This window comes from Pituophis catenifer, unplaced genomic scaffold (genome assembly GCF_029215685.1).
Source record: "Pituophis catenifer annectens isolate HBS135680 unplaced genomic scaffold, rPitCat1.0.hap2 SCAF_12, whole genome shotgun sequence".
Lineage (NCBI taxonomy): Eukaryota > Metazoa > Chordata > Lepidosauria > Squamata > Colubridae > Pituophis > Pituophis catenifer.
Window position 1 is genome coordinate 23,383,335 of NW_027256892.1, and position 17,861 is coordinate 23,401,195.

The 17,861-nt window shown below is 44.1% G+C and overlaps 1 protein-coding gene across 1 annotated transcript in view; it reads right to left on the reverse strand.

The window, feature by feature from the left end:
- LOC139323327 (tubulin-specific chaperone cofactor E-like protein) overlaps nt 1–17,861 on the reverse strand; it is a 91,113-nt gene that overhangs the window by 44,736 nt on the left and 28,516 nt on the right. Inside the window, exons 9-11 of the mRNA XM_070952651.1 lie at nt 13,611–13,672; nt 8,663–8,796; nt 6,545–6,832 (exon numbers count right to left, since the gene is read on the reverse strand). Coding sequence (XP_070808752.1) covers nt 6,545–6,832; nt 8,663–8,796; nt 13,611–13,672 — 484 coding nt within the window. The remainder of the gene's footprint in view (nt 1–6,544; nt 6,833–8,662; nt 8,797–13,610; nt 13,673–17,861) is intronic.

The window sequence follows — 17,861 nt, forward strand, 5'->3', positions numbered from 1 at the left end:
GATCGCGCTTGTACTCAAAACCTCCCGATCTGGACTTGCTTCCTTAGGATGTCCTGGCTGAGCTTCAGGAGGGTCAGAGCAACAAACCGAAGCCCGTAAAGTCATTTTAAAGTCTCCACATAAAACTAGAAATTTCACAATAAGAATCAAGGAACCTTAAAATAGTCCGACAGACAGTGGTGGAATTCCATTTTTTTTACTACTGGTTCTGTGGGCATGGCTTAGTGGGTGTGGTGTGGCTTGGTGGGCATGGTAGGGGAAGGATACTGCAAAATCTCCATTCCCCCCGCACTCCTGGGGGAAGAATACTGTAAAATCCCCATTCCCTCCCCACTCCTGGGGGAAGGATATTGCAACATCCCCATTCCCTCCCCACTCCTGGGGGAAGGATACTGCAAAATCTCCATTCCCACCCCACTCCTGGGGGAAGGATATTGCAACATCCCCATTCCCACCCCACTCCTGGGAGAAGGATATTGCAAAATCCCCATTCCCACCCCACTCCTGGGGAAAGGATATTGCAAAATCCCCATTCTCTCCCCACTCCTGGGGGAAGGATATTGCAAAATCCCCATTCCCTCCCCACTCCTGGAAAAAGGATGTTGCAAAATCCCCATTTCCTCCCAATCAGCTGGGACTTGGGAGGCAGAGAATAGATGGGGGCAGGGCCAGTCAGAATTTTTACTTCCGGTTTTCCGAACTTCTCAAAATTTCTGCAGCCGGTTCTCCAGAACTGGTCCGAACCTGCTGAAATCCACCTCTTCTACTACAGAATCTGCACATTGCATATGGTCTGGAAGAAGTCCAGAGCTGTTTTCGTGACGGTAGCTTTCTGTTACAGCTTCTCCATCATAAGCGCTTATATAGAAAAATCTCATTACAGCCACCTGACGGAACAGCTTGGTTCCCCCCACCTCACCTTCTGACCAACTGCTTTACTCACTTATTGAATTTAATGGCATTATTATACCATTTGGAGCAATTAAAATCAGGTCGGTGTAGCAAGTACGCGTCGGTTAACTCCCGAATCCAGTTTTACATGGTTTGGTTTTCCAATCCGGTCAATCTGTTCATAGATAGGAAAGGAGGAAGGAAGATCCTGCACCTTCCCTAGGAGATTTCAGCTGGATGAGAATTTATTTACTGCTTGCGTTTTAATTTAAGGTCTCTTGGACCTCGCGGGATCTTTTAAAAAGCCCATCAATTTGTTAAGGTTTACCTTTAGTTAAGGTTTGCTTCATGAGACTCTACAGAGTGGAATAGAATAGAATAGAATAGAATAGAATAGAATAGAATAGAATAGAATAGAATAGAATAGAATAGAATAGAATAGAATAGAATAGAATAGAATAGAATAGAATAGAATATTGGAATGAAGAGTAGAGTAGAGTAGAGTAGAGTAGAGTAGAGTAGAGTAGAGTAGAGAACAGAACAGAACAGAACAGAACAGAACAGAATATTGGAATGAAGAATAGAGTAGAGTAGAGTAGAGTAGAGTAGAGTAGAGTAGAGAAGAGAAGAGAAGAGTAGAGTAGAGAAGAGAAGAGAAGAAAATATTGGAATGAAGAATACAGTAGAGTAGAGTAGAGTAGAGTAGAGTAGAGTAGAGTAGAGTAGAGTAGAGAAGAGAAGAGAATATTGGAATGAAGAATACAGTAGAGTAGAGTAGAGTAGAGTAGAGTAGAGAATAGAATAGAATAGAATAGAATAGAATAGAATAGAATAGAATAGAATAGAATAGAATAGAATTTATAAAAGATTTTTAAAATTTTAAATATCTTTTAGTATTTATATATTCAATTTTAAATTGGTTTTAAAAGTTTGGGGTTTTAAATTTGTCGGGGCCAAAATTATTTAATTTGATTTTATTCTATTTTTTAAATTTTGTATTGTATGTGTTTTTATTGTCTGGCTGTGCACCGCCCTGAGTCCTTCGGGAGTAGGGCGGTATAGAAATCTAATAAATAAATAAATAAATAAATAGAATTCTTTATTGGCCAAGTGTTATTGGACACACAACGAATTTGTCTTTGGTGCATACTGTCTCGGTGTACATAAAAGAAAAGATATGTTTATCAAGAATCATAAGGTACAACAGTTAATGATAGGCATATGGTACAAATAAGCAATCAAATCATATTAGGAAACAGTCAATATAAATCGTAAGGATACAGGCAACAAAGTTACCGTCATACAGTCATTAGTGGAAGAAGATGGGTGATAGGAACGATGAGAAGATTAATAGTAGTGCAGACTTAGTAAATAGTTTGACAGCATTGAGGGAACAAATGTATTGCAGAAACCAAGATCTACAGCCTGGGCTGTATCCAGTTGGACTTAGAACTCCGGCTCCATCGAGAAAGATTTGCAGCTGCCCTGGCAAGGAAAACATTCATATATTGCCTATCTGCAGAGGGAGGCTACCGCTCACCCAACCTCTCTTGGCCGGGCTTCAAATTGGGATATTACAATCATCCCGCTGCTCCTTCTCAACTGTGCATTTATTAAACAGACAGCTGTCTTCTCTCACCCCTGGAAAATAACTCGTCCTCACCCAGGAAACGGATGAGAGAGCAACACAATGACCATCCTATAAAAATGCAGCGCAGCAAACTGCAGCCTCCTCTCTCTGAAGCTAACCCTGGCAGGTTTTCGGGTTCAGGGAGGGCCAGATAAAAATGGAACTGGCTCAGGCTCCCCCTCGAAACCAAACATATTTATTCTTGCTCCATCTTTGGAGCATAAAACAATGGGGGGGGGGATTTAACGCAAAAGGAGCTCAGAAAGAGGCACTTAAAATGCAGGTAGACCTCGATTTACGATCATTCGTTTAGTGACCGTTTGAAGTTATGACAGCTGAGTGGTGCGGTGGCCTAGAGGTGGAGCTCTCACCTCAAATCAGGAGGCTGTGTGTTTGATTCTAGGTAGAGAGGTAGATATTTCTCTCTCTGGGCACGATGAGAATGTATCTGCCAAACAAAACTCCGATGATAGTGCGGCTCAGCTGGGCAGGCGGTGGGGGGGGCAGGGATTTTTGCTACCGGTTCTCCGAACCACCCGCCTCCATCGCTACCAGATTGGGCGATCCGGTCCGAACCGGGAGCATTTCACCCCTGGTACACACCTCCCCACCTTAGAGACACGGCTTGCATGGATTTCCTCATAAAATATGCTTAAATTCAAAACTCCAACCCGCCTTGCGAAACCCAGAGAAAAACTGCCTTCCAAGACATGTGAATGCTCCAACACTGGAGGTTTTAAAGAAGATGTTGGATAACCATTTGTCTGAAGTGGTGTAGGGTTTCCTGCCTGGGCAGGGGGTTGGACTAGACGACCTCCAAGGTCCCTTCCATCTCTGTTATTCTGTTCTATTCTACATCACATTTCCCAGTAATAATCTAGGACCGTGATATGGCACGCAGAGCCCTCTCTGTTGGCACGCATGGCTTCGCCAGCTGCTCTTCCGGGTTCCATCACGCGCATGCACGCCAGCCTGCTGGTCTGCATGCGAAGATCTGGTCTGCGCATGTGCTCTGGCATGTGTGCCAATTTCGGCACTCGGTGCCAAAAAAGATTAGCCGTCACTGGTTTAGGAAATGTTAACCTCAGGGGTGTCAAATCAAAGGCCCGGGGCCCGGATCCGGCTCATGGGGTGTTTAGATTTGGCCCACGGGGACGCCCTAGAAAGGACCGGCTCGTGGTGCCTCTGCCAGCGAAAACAGAGCTTCGGAGGGCCGCACGCAGCCCTCCCAGGCTCCGTTTTCAGCTGTGACGGCCTCCTGCTGCCCTCTGCCAGCGAGAATGGACGCACTCCCCCTCCCACCCCCCGAGCTCCATTTTTGCTGGCAGAGGGCGGCAGGAGGCTGTCACAGCTGAAAACGGAGCTCGGGAGCTGTTCTGCCCTAGCTATGGGTCCCAAGAAGTGTAGCACACACAGAGCTCCAAAAACTCCATTTAATACAAACGGACCCCTTTCAAAATGCAGGCTTTAACCACCAATGTCCTTATCAGCCTGCTATGAATTACAGAGATTAAACAAAGTCCGACAAGGGTTGGCAATCAGCCCAGAAACCAAGTTGTAACAAAAAACTCACTTCTCAAAATGCTCTACGTAGGACCAAACGTTGTTTCCAGCAACATTTGCTATCTGTGTGCGAACTTAAATAGGCTAAGGGAGTGGCCAATTAACCCCAAGCCTTACTCTCGAGGAGACCTCCTCCTGAGTAGCCACTCCTGCCTTTTGGCAGCCCTGCGTGCTCGAGCATTGAGAAGAGGCTCCTTCACTTCACTCTCTTCACTTAAAGGAGCCTCTGGAGGTTCTGAAGGCCCTGGCTGAATCCCTGCCTCTGGCACCACATCCTCTTCAGCCTCCTCACTGTCCAAATCGAGCGCCGGCTGCACAGGCTGCTGGTGCAACACCACACCAGCCTCCTCGTCGTCGGGATCAGCCACAATCTGCACAGGCCGCTGGCAGGCCACAACAGGAGCCCGTTTTCTCTGGCAAACGCTTGGGCCATCAGACGCCCCCAATATAAGTGACGTCAAGCTGGCCATGCCCCCCCCTTCCCCAGGTCAAACACAACCCTGATGCGGCCCTCCATGAAATCAAGTTTGACGCCCCTGGCTTAGCTGGTATCCTTAAAAACAGGGTACTGAATAAAATCTTCAATATTTCTACTGTGCAAACCCTCCCACGCAATATGTCTCTCCGAATTTATCATTTCGGAGGTCCCATATACCTAGTAAATATCGTCGAGGCCTGGACATTAGAGCGCTAAATCTCTGCACATTTTGAGAACTAATGGTTGAAAACACGCCAAGGATACTTAACAACGCTTACCGAGGCACTTCTTCATCGTTACTTAGGTTACTTGTTATGTAACTTAGATAATGATTAAATGAGGTCAGCAAAACGCATATTTTTCATTTGGGGGGAAAAAAACCTCCCAGACTTCCATTTTCTCATCCTACCTTGCAAAATTTGAAAGAGAAAGAGGATGGCAGCCCAGGATTTATTTAATGTGGCGGTGCAGGGAGGTTGATTCATCCTAACACCATGAACCTGGCTCTACTTCCCCGAAATCTTTTATAGATTTGTCAGGGTGATGTCTCTGTTTTATTTACTATCCTCCGTGGATCGGCTGAGATCGTTCGCCGTTCACTAATCGCCGCTCCGAAGAACAGACACCCGTCCTGTGCCTTAATCTGGAGAAAATACTTTAAATGGAGCTGCTTTTGCACAGATTGCCACAAATAAATGAAGACACAAACAGGGATGAGGGAGGGAGGGAGGGAGGATGCAAAATCATACAACATGCTAAATCACCTTGAACCGTAAGATGCGCAGGAAATAAATTTGGTAAATAAATAAAACGGGTTAGCAAAAGAGCTGTGTTTTGTGACATGCACAGCTAACAGAATAACAGATTTGGAAGGGGCCTTGGAGATCTTCTAGTCCAACCCAGTAGTGAAATGTAAAATTGGTTACTACCGGTTCTGTGGGTGTGGCTTGGTGGTGGTGGTGGGTAATGTGACTGGGTGGGCGTGGCCAACTTTTAAAAAAAACTTTTTTTCAAAGCATTTTTTCTACAACCTCTTCGGCCGAAGGGGTTGTAGAAAAAAATGCTTTTTAAAGCCTCTGACGATCCCAGCTGAGCCGCGCGATCATCAGAGGCTTTTTTTTTTCTTTTAAAAGCATTTTTTTCGGCCTAAGAAAAAAGAGAAAAAAAGAGGGGAAAAAAAGAGAAAAAAAGAGAAAAAAAGAAAAAAGAGAAACATAGATTGTTTCCTATGACTATCATTAAGTGTTGTACCTTATGATTCTTGAGGAACATATCTTTTCTTTTATGTACACTGAGAGCCTATGCACCAAAGACAAATTCCTTGTGTGTCCAATCACACTTGGCCAATAAAGAATTCTATTCTATTCTATTCTATTCTATTCTATTCTATTCTATTCTATTCTATTCTATTCTATTCTATTCTATTCTATTCTATTCTATTCTATTCATTTCATTTTGGTGGGAACGGGTGCTACCAGACTCCATTTGGTTTCAGGGCACAGCAAGTTAACACCACTCTCCTTCTACAACAGGGATCAGCAACCTGTGGCTCTGGAGCCATATGTGGCTCTTTCATCCCTCTGCTGCGGCTCCCTGTTGCCGCCACAATTTTGAGAGGAGCTTCCGGTTATGGGGAGAAAAAGCACGGCGCACCAGGAAGAGACTCTATGGCAAGGGGCGGGTTTTCTGGTCAGCTCCACAATTGATAGGGCTTTCAGTTAGGACAGGTAGAGGAAAAAGGATGCCGCGCTAGAGGGAGACTCTATGGTGGGCGAACCGGACTTCCAGTCAGCAGAGGAAAAAGGATGCAATGCTAGGAGGAGACTCTATGGTGGGGGAACTGGACTTCCGGTCAGCTCCAGAATTGAATGGAGGGATTCCGGTTAGGACCTTTGTGGCTCTTTGAGTGTTTAAGGTTGCCGACCCCTGTTCTACAGATTTGGAGGTTAGTTGTTAAGCAGGAACCAAGATGGTGATCTTACCGGGGTCGTGCTACTCCCTCCGTAGAAGGTAACTTCATCCCAGGTAGCGATAAAAACCGACAGGGCAGTGAAGGAAGGCAGATTCTTGAAATATTTCCTGATATCTTTAGAGACTTTCTTGAGCAGCACCGGGTCAGTGGTCTCCCTGTAGTAGATTTCTCCCCGGATGCCATTGTGGACATCTGCCCAAAAAGGGGCGATGAAAGCTCGCCCGTCAGCTAAAGGGAAGGATTCTGGGGTGAACTGGCTGACCAGCACATTAAAGGAAACCACTCCATTGTTGTTGACCTGTTGAAGGCAGGAGGAAGGTTTGACGTACGTTAGCAGGGAGCAACAATGTCAGCTGAAAAATCATGCTGAGGAAAGGCGAGCCGAATGTAGAGGCTCTTTAATTATTCAATGGAAATAGGGTTATATCAGGGGTGAAATCCAGCAGGTTCTGACAGGTTCTGCAGAACCGGTAGCAGAAATTTTGAGCAGTTCAGAGAACCGGCAGATACTACCTCTGGCTGGCCCCAGAGTGGGGTGGGAATGGAGATTTTGCAATATCCTTCCCCCTGGAGTGAGGAGGGAATGGGGATTTTTCAGTATCCTTCCCCTGCCATGCCTACCAAGCCATGCCCACCAAGCCACACCAGACCCTCCAAGCCACGCCCACAGAATCGGTAGTAAAAAAATTTGGATTTAACCACTGAGCTATATATTTATGTTCCCATGCGTTTGGAGGTTGGGACGGAGTGAAGACTCCTTGACAGAGGAATTAAACACAGAATTCCCGTAACATCCATCCAGTGGTGGAATTCAAATTTTTTAATATTGGTTCTGTGGGAGTGGCTTGGTGGGTGTGGCAGGGGAAGGATACTGCAAAATCTCCATTCCCACCCCACTCCAGGGGAAAGATATTGCAAAATCCCCATTCCCACCCCACTTCAGGGGAAGGATATTGCAAAATCTCCATTCCTTCCCCACTCCTGGGGGAAGGATATTGCAAAATCCCCATTCCCACCCCACTCCAGGGGGAAGGATATTGCAAAATCTCCATTCCCTCCCCACTCCAGGGGAAGGATACTTCAAAATCCCCACCCCACTCCAGGGGAAGGATACTGCAAAATCCCCATTCCCTCCCCACTCTGGGGCCAGCCAGAGGTGGTATTTGCCGGTTCTCCGAACTACTCAAAATTTCCGCTGCCGGTTTTCCAGAACCTGTCAGAACCTGCTGAATAGCACCCCTGCATCCATCCTGTTGTGCCCACATTGAAGACAACGGAAAAGGCTCGTTTGCACGAAAATCCTTGGGACCTATTGAAGAAAACTTGATTTAAGTGAAAGTTGCCCTGCTTGTCTTCTACCAAAACAAAAACCCGGGGCCCATTGCCATTGTTAAGCGCAAAAGAACCCCAAACCCCACTTTTCCCACGTCCATGATACAATTCCACCCACGCTTAGCCCCGTTTCGACTCCGACCCACAAATTCAGAAGTCTCCCAACTGCACAAACGGTGGCCTTGGTGGCATGGACCAATGTCTGGTTAGAAACCAGATTCCAAATTTGGAATTTATTCTTTGTGTGTGTCTGTGTGTATGTGTTTGTATCTGTGTGTCTTGTGTGCATGAAAGAGTTTGGTCCTCTCCTCTCAATCCTGCCTTGGAAAATTATGCCCTCTTTTGAAGCAGCAATTTAGGAGGCAGAGTAAATGATGCAGCTCCTAAGGAAAAAACAACAATCCCCAAAGCAGAAACATTTCATATATATATATATATGTGTGTGTGTGTGTGTGTATTTTTCTGCACCTCCTTGACATATTCTGGTTTTCCTGCCACCGGCTCAATGCTTAACATGCCAAAGCCTGCACGTCGTTTGAATGTTTAATCAACTGCACAAGGCAGTGACTAGGCTTTTATAATCTTGCCCCTCGCACGCTCGCCTCCTAAGCGCACCCTTGATTTTTCTTAATAATAGACCCTCTCGTTCATAACGTGCCAGAACTTGGCAGGGAGGACACCATTAATCTTCCTCTTCTCCCGAGGAAGGCTGGAAGCGGAAAGCGGCGTTTAAAATGCAGATGTTAATGGCGGGGAAAACGGCCCGCTTGCCTTTACCAAGTGGTGCTTTACTTACAAAAATGGTCCTGTACGGCGCGCCAAAGAAAAGGAAGGGGAAGGAGAGCTTGATTTCTGGAGAGCTGCCATCATCCACTTTGGGGGTTTTGGTGTCATTGGGCCAAAAAGGGTATAAGATGCCCATAGTCCGGGCTGCAACAAAGAGACACGGAGAGAGAAATAATTATAGTACCAACCACATTTCACGCCCTACCTCTTGTTATTTCCTCCAAACCCGCTCCATTTTTTTTCACCCTGGTCAGATGGTTGCAAAAAAATGCAGTCCAGGGTCACCTTTATTTATTTACCTATAATTTCATTTTAGTCTTAGTTAAGGGATAATACTCTAGTAATCAGCTGGAGTATTAGCAGTTAACTAAGACTAAAATGAAATTTTAATCAGTAATCAGCTGGAGTGGTGCAGTGGCCTAGAGGTGGAGCTCTCGCCTCACAGTCATGAGGCTGTGAGTTCGATCCTAGGTAGAGGCAGATATTTCTCTCTCTCTCTGCGCACACTGAGAATATATCTGCTGAACAAAACTTCACATTGACAACAGGGAGGGCAGTTGGCCATTAAAACACTCTGCTAGCTCCATTCAGTTGCCCAGACTCCATCCCATAAGGGATGATGGGGTCATTAAAAGAAGATGATGATATCATTCTGCCTTTGAGTGGTGTGGTGGCCTAGGGGTGGAGCTCTCGCCTCACAGTCAGGAGGCTGTGAGTTCGATCCTAGGTAGAGGCAGCTATTTCTCTCTCTGCGCACACTGAGAATATATCTGCCGAACAAAACTCCGCATTGGCAATCAGGGAGGGCAGTTGGCCATTAAAACACTCTGCTAGCTCCATTCAGTTGCCCAGACTCCACCCCACAAAGGATGATGGGGTTGTTAAAAAATGATGACTCTAGTAATCAGCTGGACCTATTTGAGGATGGAGAGAGGACTTACATTGCTGGTCTTTTAATAGGCTATCTGTCAAGTTTCGATGTCATCTCAAATAAATTGCACCCCCAGACAATTAATCTTTGCTGAAATATTCCATTTATTGAGAACAACAATCTGCTACCGACTCTGTGTAGCCGATACTAAGCCTTTGACCCCCCAAAACCTTCCCTTTCCATTCCCCAATTCTCATCTTCTTATTGGCCATCTTCCAAATCAATCTTCCCAGATCCAGCCTCCAACCCCAGGAATGTCCCCCTCCCATCCCATCTCCTCGGAGACATTATCTACAGAGAAAATAACTAGGTGAGAAGTCAAGCCTCTTCTCCATCTCTTTATGGCAGCATTTGAATGCTGACATCAGTCTCATGGAGACTTGAGACAGGCGGAATGGGTGTTGAAGGAAGGTGAGGACTTCGCAGAAGAGTGGCATCAATTGTCTATAAATACCATTTCACTGTTGCTGAATTTTTGCAAACTTAACAGTAGAACATGGATGTTTGTTTTCTTTGACAAGCAGCAGAAGCTGCAGCGGGTTTTACTCTAAAGCAAGGCCCCCGTTAGGCTGTGCGCTTCCAAAGAGTTGCCCTAAATGCCCTCGCGCAAACTTTCGACGAGGGCGTCATAAAACTGGAGAACCTGGCAGATGGCGCATCTTTCTTGCAGATGGACACGGACCGCGTTCGCAAGTTGCAGCGGAGATTATTTTGCCAGACAACGGATAACGAAAAAGCATTTGACTGCGGTGAAAATAGCTGCACGGATATATATCCCAACTCACAGCTGTTAAATGGGGGATTTTTTTTAAAGGTTTGTTTCCCCCCACCCTCCTTTCTAGGTATGGAATTCGGTCTGATTTTCAATACTTGTTTTAAGCATTAGTAATGGGCTGTTGAACCAGTTTGGAATAGTGGTGAAGGCACCAGGATAGAAACTGGGAGTTCTAGTCCCACTTTAAGCATGCAAGCCGGCTGGGTGACTTTGGCCCAATCACTAGGAGATGATGAGTTCTAGTCTTGCTTTAGGCATGAAAGGTGGTTGGATGATTTAGGGCCAATCACCGAGAGACTGTGAGTTTTAGTCCTTCCTTAGGCCTAAAAGCTGGTTGGGTGACTTAGGGCCAATCACCAGGAGATGGTGAGTTCTAGTCCTGCCTTAGGCGTGAAAGCTGACTGGGTGACTTAGGGACAATCACCAGGAGATGGTGAGTTCTAGTCCTGCCTTAGGCCTGAAAGCTGACTGGGTGACTTAGGGCCAATCACCAGGAGATGGTGAGTTCTAGTCCTGCCTTAGGCCTGAAAGCTGACTGGGTGACTTAGGGCCAATCACCAGGAGATGGTGAGTTCTAGTCCTGCCTTAGGCCTAAAAGCTGAATGGGTGAATTAGGGCCAATCACCAGGAGATGATGAGTTCTAGTCCTGCCTTAGGCCTGAAAGCTGACTGGGTGACTTAGGGCCAATCACCAGGAGATGGTGAGTTCTAGTCCTGCCTTAGGCCTGAAAACTGACTGGGTGACTTAGGGCCAATCACCAGGAGATGGTGAGTTCTAGTCCTGCCTTAGGCCTAAAAGCTGAATGGGTGAATTAGGGCCAATCACCAGGAGATGATGATTCTAGTCCTGCCTTAGGCCTGAAAGCTGACTGGGTGACTTAGGGCCAATCACCAGGAGATGGTGAGTTCTAGTCCTGCCTTAGGCCTAAAAGCTGAATGGGTGAATTAGGGCCAATCACCAGGAGATGATGAGTTCTAGTCCTGCCTTAGGCCTGAAAGCTGAATGGGTGACTTAGGGCCAATCACCAGGAGATGGTGAGTTCTAGTCCTGCCTTAGGCCTGAAAACTGACTGGGTGACTTAGGGCCAATCACCAGGAGATGGTGAGTTCTAGTCCTGCCTTAGGCCTAAAAGCTGAATGGGTGAATTAGGGCCAATCACCAGGAGATGATGAGTTCTAGTCCTGCCTTAGGCCTGAAAGCTGACTGGGTGACTTAGGGCCAATCACCAGGAGATGGTGAGTTCTAGTCCTGCCTTAGGCCTAAAAGCTGAATGGGTGACTTAGGGCCAATCACCAGGAGATGATGAGTTCTAGTCCTGCCTTAGGCCTGAAAGCTGACTGGGTGACTTAGGGCCAATCACCAGGAGATGGTGAGTTCTAGTCCTGCCTTAGGCCTGAAAGCTGACTGGGTGATTTAGGGCCAATCACCAGGAGATGGTGAGTTCTAGTCCTGCCTTAGGCCTGAAAGCTGAATGGGTGACTTAGGGCCAATCACCAGGAGATGATGAGTTCTAGTCCTGCTTTAGGCATGAAAACTGGCTGAATGATTTTGGGCCAATCATCAAGAGACTGTGAGTTCTAGTCCTGCCTTAGGCCTGAAAGCTGGCTGGGTGACTTTGGGCCAATCACTCTTTCTCAGCCAAAGGAAGGGAGCAATGAAAACCACTTCTGAAAAACTTTGCCGAGAAAATGGCAGGGACCTTTCCAGGCAGTCTCTGAGGATTTGACACAATTATTGAATGGAAGGAGAAATCAAGACTGTAGTTAGAGGTGCATCCCGTTTTAAAAGTTGCATTACCCACCCCCCCACCCCCTACAAATGAACTTTCTACGATGTAAAACATTGAGCCCATTTCTCTCTTTCCCTCCCGGGGGTGGTGGTGGTGCAAACAGATAATGCGGTAAAATGGAGTCTTATAAAAAAAATCAGAATTGGGATTAGCAGCCACTTGGGGAAGCAATTTTCCCAGGCAAGTTCCTTTAAACTGCTGCAAAATCATGGGAATTTTTTTAAAAAAAAATTTTTTTTTTATTTATATGCCGCCCTTCTCCGGAGACTCAGGGTGGCTTACAATGTGCTCAGCAATAGCCTTCATCCTTTTGTATATTTATACAAAGTCAGTTTATTGCCCCCACAAACTGGGTCCTCAATTTACCTACCTTAGAAAGGATGGAAGGCTGAGTCAACCTTGAGCCTAGTAAGATTCGAACCTGCAGTAATTGCAGGCAGCTGTGTTAATAACAGGGTGCTTTAAACCACTGTACTACAAATTGAGATGGTGATTGTTTTTTTCCGTAAAGGAAACTACTCAACACCTACCCTTTTTAACTTACAAAGTTATGCAGAGTTGCTTACAAGGGAGCCAATATGGAAACAAAAGGTTCAAGCAAGGAAACAGATCAGTTGAGCCAGATATATCACAAGCAACTGGAGTGGGATAGAGTTTAAATTTAAAATCTCATTAAATTGCCACATGAAACAAAATTAAAAATAAAGGAAAATGTGGAGGAAGGGGAAACACTTTTGATGGTTAAACACTTTTTTTAAAAAAAAAATGGCTCAGAGCTCCCTGGGGACAGAATTACATAATCCTTTAATAGGAAAAGACTCAAGGTTTTGCTTTTGATGTATGAGAAATGGGGAAGGAGTAAAGTTTAAGACAAAATCCAAAGATTTAGTCGGGCTCCTATACCTGACCTCATCTCTTTTTATTTTTTTTAAGCTGAAACCAACAAATCTTGGCTTCTCTCACCTGTTACAAGTGCTATACAGGTTAAGAAGCCTCGCAAGAATCTACCTGCATGATTATAAAATGATTGCTTTGAAATTTAATTCTAGGTTTTTGCCCGGAGTAGAATTTCCACGACGGTGTGGGAATTGGGTCCCGTCATATGTAACCATGTTTCTTTCTAGGATGGACACTGATTCCAGAACCACGAAAACAGAATCAGCCGCATTTCCTGTTCAAACACTTTCCCATCCTAGTTGGGTGATGGGCTGGAGAATCCCCAATGCTAACCAGATGGTAATGTTCACATGTATTTGTAGCAGGGTAAGGTCAACACCAGAATGAAGCAATCTTAAGAGGCGTCTGAAGAAGATATTCTCGGTAGAATCGTAGAGACAAAGCAGAGAACGTGCGGTAAGGGATTTTTTGGTTCTCAGGTAACCTGCTTAATGCTTTCCACGTCAGTGGATTGTCAGAATCACCATTTCAGTTGATTCCCACGTTGAAAACCTGAAATACTAACCTGGTTGTAGAAGCAGAAAAGTAAAGGCCACACAGCTTCTAAAGAACGATGGGTAATTCATCCTAGGAAAGGAAGAAACCGAAAAGCAGAGCAGTGTAACCAGTAGCAATTCACAGGGAACAGCTCATCAATTCTCCATTAAAGATATGTCAGTCGAGCGACGTCCAAATTGACTGATGAGCCTAGAAATTTGGGGAATGTTATGTTTAAAAAAAAAAAAAATCTGCAAATCTTAGACCTTCTCAATTAGCCAGAAGCTGTCAACATCCTTGTTAACTGGGAAGGGGAAGGAGAAGTAAATTACTTGTTTTATAGGACGGGTTCAAATGAAAAGTGCAGCCTTAATGATGGGTTAGGACTGAAGTTTCCAAGGCCAGCGGTAAATAGGATTTAACGGGAACATCACTCGGAGGAAATGTTCAATCCTTTAATAACCTCAGTTTCTCCGTGATCTCTCCAGTACAAAGCTTTTGGCTGATTAGCTTTTCATTGTATACTAAAATGAGAGCCAATTATTGAGCATGGAGTGCTCTTGCTGCAGAGACTTTAAACCTCGATTAAACTAATCCTCTCTTCTCCCCCTTCCCTGCCCCTTTGCAAAACCAGCTGAAGAATACTTAAACATTTCTTGACTGGGAATTTGAAAATACAAACAAGGTCGCAGAGGCTAATCTTTTGTGTTGCGAGCATGCCCCTCTTGCAACAAATTTGTGGGTTAGGTGAGGAGAAGGGGCAAGGGAAGAGGAGCTAAAAGCAAAATTACATAAATATTACATGCATCCTAGGTGATGTTTTAATTATTGGGGGGGCTCAGTGGAAGTTTCTCATACATTATTGAGTACATAAAGAGACTTTAAGGTAAAGTACACAGTTTCATCTCTATTTGCCAACCTTCCTCATTTGAAAGTTACATTACCGTAGAGGCAAAATTTGTTCTGCTGAAAAATGCAGAACTAAAGAACTGTAGAGCCCTTAACAAGCTTCTACTTAATTTTTTTTTCAGGGAGGGAGGAAAGTCTCTGTGCATAAATAGAATAGAGCTTACATTTTATCTATGGCAAAATTTTTATTTTATTTTATTTATTTATGGAAGCCGGTTTGTGTTTCAAATCTGAATTAGGAGAAGCATGGAATTGTGGTTATATGCAGCCATAAAAATGTCTGTTTTCCCACAGAGTTTCCAAGTCAAGTTCTACTTCTACCCAAAACTGATTTGAAAATCAGCACACGTACACATATTAGTGAGACGCAACTTCAACAGGTTATCTTGCTAGCAACCTCTACCACCATTCAGGAAGCTGGCAAAATTTCATTTGTGCAGAATCTGTACCCAATATTCATACCACCCCAACGACCGTTGAACAAAATGGGATTTCATTCGGAATAACTGTGGCGTTATTCATGTGAAAGAAAATAGCTTTATCCCAAAGGTGCTGCTTTTCCAGTTCGCTTCTTTAGTTCTGAAGAACGGAAGAAGCTTCTTGGATAAGAAGCAAAATGTTTTCAAGGGGAAAAAACAAAAAAAACAAAAAAAAAAAACAAGCAAATCCTTTTGGAAAAACCAGGATTTGGGTGATTGACAATTTCCATAGACAGGTAACCCATCTTTATTACTGTAGGATTTGGCTGCAGCTGCTTATTTTTATCATGCATCTGTCCTGGGAGGCTGGCAAGAGAGAGGAATCAGCCTAATGTCAGTGCTCAAAACTATCTTTTTCTGTCTTTCTGACTCTACGCATTTACACACAATCTCCTTGGCACCTGCACCACTATCTCTTACCTTGGCGGAGTCTTTAAAAGATGCTTCAATCACGTTGCATAAAACCTGTCTATGTAATGTGTGTGTAAATGCCCAGAGATGCGCTGCCTCATTAGGTATGCAGCTTAATTTTCTTGAACTGTATGACAGCAGCGTATTAATTACAAAATGTAGAAATTATATGTGAAGGACTGATATCTCATCTCGCAGAAGCATTTAAGTGGGATGATAAGGGAACAAGGGAGCTGAACGCTTTGCCTTTTCCTCTACGTAATTGGGAACAGAAGCCGATATTAGTAGACTTATCACATCCAATTCGCAATCAGCTACATTCAGTGTTCCCATTGCAGAAAATGTGTTGCTTTTTATGTGGCTTCTGAGATATCAAACGAAATAAAAACAAACTAGATGGCTGGTCTACAAAAAAACAAACAAAAAGCAAACAACAACAACATCAAACCGCTATCACAAACACATATTCGTATCCCCAACAGACAAAGAGTTTACAATGCAGAATTAAAAAAAAAAAAACCTCTTTGAAAACAAGAAATAGAGATTCTAAACAGAGGCATATAAATATACGGAAGAACAAAATCACCAACCTGATTTGTGGTCGAGTGAAGCAAAATTATATCTGAAATCTGAAACCACGTTTTGATCAACTCTGGGAAAACTTAGGTCAGCGAAGGATGCATGTCAACGGGGAATGATTGGTGGTTCCAAAAAATCCCCCCTTTTTAAAAAAACTGAAGACAGAACTAAATAAATACTTAACGAATAACAGGTCCGTTTTGCGTCTCAAATCTATAATGGTTATATTTGCTGATCGAAAGATGAAATCAGAAATGGGCTATAAATCTGGAAAAAAATAAATCTCTTTCTGAAAACTTTAAAAAACTTTCCAGGAGATGTCAAGGTTGAAAGAACTAGGAATGAGGCTGTTTTGATCAGAATCACTTTCACTTAGGGACAAAAAAAAAAAAAAAGTAAGAGAAAAAGCAAGCATCCCTTCCTTTGTCCTACTGAGGGAGGGTCTATATAGTGTTACCAAATTAGCATTAAAGAGCGTAAGAACTGAACTTGCGCAGGAACGAAGGAGCCAAAGTAACATTTTCCAAGCTTATAGAACACCCCAAATCGATGTGTAGGAAGGGATTTGTGTGGATTTAACTGTTTCCATAGATTTCTTTTTTCGGGCTTTCGGTTTCGAAGAAAATCAAAAGAAAATCGTTTCAGGTCTCTGAACGTTTCAGGAAACAAGACCACCTGACTTCAACAGCTCGAGGTTGAGAGACCTTCCGGACAGTTCCGAAGTTTTCCCAGAGCACAGCAACAAAGCCGAGATGAGAAATTAAAACTTAATCCAGCAAGATCCATGCGTATCGGAACGTATGGCTTAGAAATGAAATATGTAAATAAAGCAGTTTCACACTTTTTTTTTTTTATACAAAACTTAAAAGTTTATTGATATCATTCAATTGACTGCCTTATATTTGGAGCAAGTTCTTTAAACACTGGAATACAATGCTTGGTTCTTGGAAAAGGGATATTATCTTTCTTCCACAAAAGTACATGAATCGGAGTACAAACAAAAGGGAAACTGTAGTGGATTTTTTTTAATTTTAACCATCCTGTCAGATAGGTTTCTAGGTAAATAGATCCAGAAAAATCTTCAGGTCCTGTGTATCTCGAGTAAGGGATTGCTGCATGTTGTTATGCCTTACTAGCTGTATTGCCCTTTCAAATAACTAAAGCCAAGGATCCTGGCCAGATGTTAGATTTGGAAGTGACCTAAGCGGTGAACGTGGGCCTCCTCTTCCTCACGGTTTGCTCTGTGCCAGCAGGAGAGTAAAACGGGAGTAGGTTTTTCAGAAGCAGGTACTCCCTAATGGTAATCCTACATAGATGTCACACTATTACTTACGTTCAATTGCCTTGCTCCATTGGTGTAACCCCGCAGTTTTCTACCAAAAGCCAGCTCTAGAATTCAATGACACTTTTTTCCAAGTTGCAGCCGACGTGTCTACTCCCAAATCTTTACAACTAGGGTAGCGAACAGGGTGCAGCCAGGTGCTCCTCCGTGTTCTGGAGAGTAGCTGCAGCTCCCTCTAGAAAATACGCTCTACCTAGACATTAGTACAAATTAGGGCTCCTTAGGAAACAACCCCTTAATCGGATCCAGGCTCACTGGCTCTCCACAACCTCAAGCACAGCCGGCTGGGGAATTCTGGGAGCTGAAGTCCACAGGTCTTTAAAGCGGGCAATGGTTGAGAAACACTGGTTTATGGAATTCAGCAGAGCGAAGACTGCCTGCTTTGATAACCAGTTTCAACTCAAAGATGTAGTGGGGAGGGGGAAAAAAGGCTCAGAATATGAAAATGGGGATGCAATCCATGTAATCTTTTCAGAACCAAAATCACTGAAACGGACAGCTGCGCTATAGTCTGAGAAGCTGGAGATTGCTAATGAGTAAATACGCTACGGGTCTATTG